General features: G+C 41.7%; 2 protein-coding genes across 2 annotated transcripts in view; one reads left to right on the top strand and one right to left on the bottom strand.

Moving 5' to 3' along the window:
* Tmem183a (transmembrane protein 183A) overlaps positions 1–152 on the bottom strand; it is a 16666-nt gene extending 16514 nt beyond the window's left edge. The window contains exon 1 of the mRNA XM_013017317.1: positions 6–152. Coding sequence (XP_012872771.1) covers positions 6–89 — 84 coding nt within the window. The 5' untranslated portion in view covers positions 90–152. The remainder of the gene's footprint in view (positions 1–5) is intronic.
* A 155-nt stretch (positions 153–307) lies between these two features.
* The window catches only part of LOC105986422 (alpha-1,3-mannosyl-glycoprotein 4-beta-N-acetylglucosaminyltransferase-like protein MGAT4E), an 18335-nt gene continuing 15029 nt past the window's right edge, over positions 308–3613 (top strand). The window contains exons 1-2 of the mRNA XM_013017316.1: positions 308–404; positions 742–794. Coding sequence (XP_012872770.1) covers positions 308–404; positions 742–794 — 150 coding nt within the window. The remainder of the gene's footprint in view (positions 405–741; positions 795–3613) is intronic.

Here is a 3613-nt window from a genome sequence, read left to right as displayed (position 1 = left end):
TGGGCCCGGAATTTGAGTCGCTTTCCTCTCTTGGGCATGGCGACCGTATTGAGGCGAGGCCGGCCTAGCGGGCTGAGACCCCGGGCCATGTCTGGGGCCCGTGAGCCGGCTCCGGACGCCACGAACCAGCTCCGCCCGGTTCCGCAGCCATCCCGCACCGACCCCTCAGATCTCGCGATAACTTAGACTAGGTACTGCTCCAGCCCGGTTGGCAGCCCACGCCCCTCGTCGAAAACCAATCATCGCCAGGTGCAGAGATACGTCATCATCCCACGCCAGTAGATACAGCTGGATCCGGATTCCGAGAATGCGGCTGGTTGTTCGGGCTGTGCTGGTAGCGGTTCGGGCCGTGTCTCCGTTTCCTGGTTCCTTCACCAAAACACAGCCCAAAGGAACAAAAACAGGTTGAGCCTCATAAAATGAAAATGTTCGTTGTGTCACACCGGATCCTCATACCCGCGTTATTAGAACTAAGAGTTTAGGTCCTGGGCCCCCGGTTCCTCCTCTAGGCCGCACTGCTCCCGTTATGGCCCTGCAGACAGCGCCTGCTGTTCCTATGGGAGGAAACAAAATGCCTCGCGGGAATTCCTTTCGCGGAAGCTAAAAGTTTCCGATTTGTCATGGATTTAAGTTTTTCATTCTGTCATGCCCCCAAGCAAAATTCTGGAAGGATGGATGAGAATTCCATCCTTTGTACTGAGAGCAATCCTGAATTAGGTTCTTTTTCTTTGTAACTTCCAGCTCTCAAAGGAGGAGAATCCTTGGGGGAGAACGAAGGAGGTGTCATTGACCAAGTATCATTGTGCTCCTAACCTGACGAGGAATTGTAACTCTTTGGTACAACTACTTAATAAAAGTAAATAAAGGGAACGGGGAGAATCCCTGCTTGAGAAACACTGTTTGGAGTTCAGGCATCCGATCCTGTGGATACACCCAGACAGTGCCGCCTAAGGTATTTTGATCTATTGACCTAGTACAGTACAGTGAAAAAAGTACAACACAGAGAGCTTCTTAGTAGCATTATGTAACAGACTACCGCAAAAGGGTCGTGCTAATAGGCTCGAAGCAAGTAGGAATTATAATGGACTTAATGAATTTTTCATGTAATTGAGGTTAAATGTAACAAATTATAATAGTAAAATATTCAAATTTAACTTGCCTAAAGTTAGAAGAAGAAACAAAGTCTTATACACTCTCAACTAAAAATACTTTCTCGTAATTTTCATGTATACATAATTCAGTTTGTGGTTACATTCAAAGTGCAGATGGAGAGCACTGAGCCTTCTCATTTCACATTGTCAATAAAAAATTCATGAAGTCTTCACGCATGTAGATTTCTACTTAGGTGACACCGTTAAAAACACGATTAAAAACCCACCATTGGACTCTGGGGGAATCAAAGATGTAAAAGACATAGGCCCTATTTATACACTTGTGCTACCTAAAATTATCATTTTAATGCACTGAAATAAAAGAAATGCTATTTCCTAAAACTTTTTTTGCATTTCAAAATTCAAAGATCTCAAGCAAAGTCTCTCAGACTCTTGTCATTTGGCCACTTAGTGTTCCTCCTTTCATTATAAAAGAAGGAATTTTGCAGTGCACCAGTGGCTCACACCTGTAATCCTACTCAGGAGGCTGAGATCCGAGGATCATGGTTCAAAGTCAGCCCAGGCAGGAAAAGTCAGTGCGACTCATCTCCAATTAATCACCAGAAATAGGGAAGTGGTGCTATGGCTCAAAGTAGTATCCTAGCCTTAAGCAGAACAGCTCCAGGACAATGCCCAGGCTGTAAGTTCAAGCCCCACAACTGCAAAAGAAAAAAAAAAGTAAGGGACAACACTTAGTCCCTGAGTTCAAGCCCCACAACTGACAATTTTTTTTTCAATTAATAGCACTATTAACTTCCAGATTAAAAGACAGTTCTTAGACTGGGTGTGTAGCTAAAGTAGTAGAGCCAGTAGATCTCTTGTCTAACAAAAGGGAAACCTTGGGGTCAAACCCCAGTACTGCCAAAAAATAAAATAAAATTGAAATTGTTGTACTTGTAAAGGTAAGGTGCTTAGCCTATTAGGAAGAGAATGGAAGGAAAATATTGTTCTAATATTTTTCTCCTCAACCAAGTGGGAAATAGAAAATATATCAATACACGTAGTATTAGATACTATCATTTTACTTTTTTAGTATTAAATTATCCTTTATTTTGCACTAATTGCAAATGATAATGGGGTGCTTGATGTTTAAAAGCCTTATTTGTTAAATTTTCAAGTTATCAAATCTGAGTTGGTTGTCAGGATCTTCAGTTGAATTTTTTGGGGGGAAGGGGGTCTGGTTGTGGGGCCTGAACTCTGGGCCTGGGCGCTGTCCCTCAGCTCTTCACTGTCACTCTACCACTTGAGCCACAGCGCCACTTCCAGCTCTTTTTTTTTTTTTTCTGCTTATGTGGTGCTGAGGAATGGAATCCAGGGCCTCATGCATGCAAGGCAAGTGCTCTACCACTGAGCCACCTTCCCAGCCCTTCAGTTGAATTTTAATAGCCAATGAAATGCCAAAGCCCCAGAACTATTGCTTGGGAAGCATCCGAATATCAATCCTACTGACTTGAAAAAATGCATGTCATTAAAATATATTGGAGAATTCATTTTAAATTTATCTGAGTGGCATGAAACAGTATCTGAAAACTAGCAGAGTGCAGGTTAAATCAGATTTATTTGGGGTCAAAACCTGCCTCTGCCACTTATTATATGTGGTGGAGAAGTTAACCACTCCTGGCCCATGTTTCCTTGCCTATAACTTGTAGATAATAACAGCTTCTCATGGTTATTGAAATAATATTAATCCATAAAATCATATAGTAAGTGCTCAGTAACTATGAGCTATTATTATTGCTGTGGTGGTGGTAGTTAATGTTATGGTAATTGTTATTTAAAGACATCTTAGGTGACATTACTTTGTGCTTCTGCTACATGAAGGAAGACTATATGTGGAGAATCAGAAGCAGGACAGCTCATTCCAGGTGTCTAAATTGCTGGAAGACCAGATGATTCTGAGTATTCAGTCTGAAAGTCAGAGTCAGGTTCAGGCTGAAGACAGTCTTCAAAGCCCATATCTAAAACTACTATCCTACATCACCTCAAAAAGGCCTTTGCCTTTGATTAACATTAATAACCCAAAAAGGGATTAATATCCCCAATCAGTGTGTAGACAGTGGCTAAAATGGGAGAAATATCTAAGGCAGAAATAAATGAAAGGGGCTTAAACAATGAGTTTCTACAATTTGCCAAAACTATAGATTGCATATGAGAAGAATTTGATGCAGAATAAGACTTCAGTAGCACTAAAAAAAGTATATTCATTTTATCTGGGGAGAAGAGCTTGTTTTTTGTTTTTGTTTTTGTTTTTTTTGCCAGTCCTAGGGCTTGAACTCAGGGCCTGGATGCTGTCCCTGAGCCTCTTTGTGTTCAAGGCTAGTACTCTACCACTTGAGCCACAGCACCACTTACAGCTTTTTCTGAGTAGTTTTTTGGTAATAAGAGTCTCACAGCCAGGCCCAAAGAAACATAGGTCCCATGGTTTTCCTTATTTGTAATATCTAGTATATGTATGAGTCAAG

The sequence above is a fragment of the Dipodomys ordii genome, unplaced genomic scaffold, assembly GCF_000151885.1.
Source record: "Dipodomys ordii isolate 6190 unplaced genomic scaffold, Dord_2.0 Scaffold35, whole genome shotgun sequence".
Taxonomy (NCBI): Eukaryota; Metazoa; Chordata; class Mammalia; order Rodentia; family Heteromyidae; genus Dipodomys; species Dipodomys ordii.
This window is presented reverse-complemented; position numbering and strand designations above follow the sequence as displayed.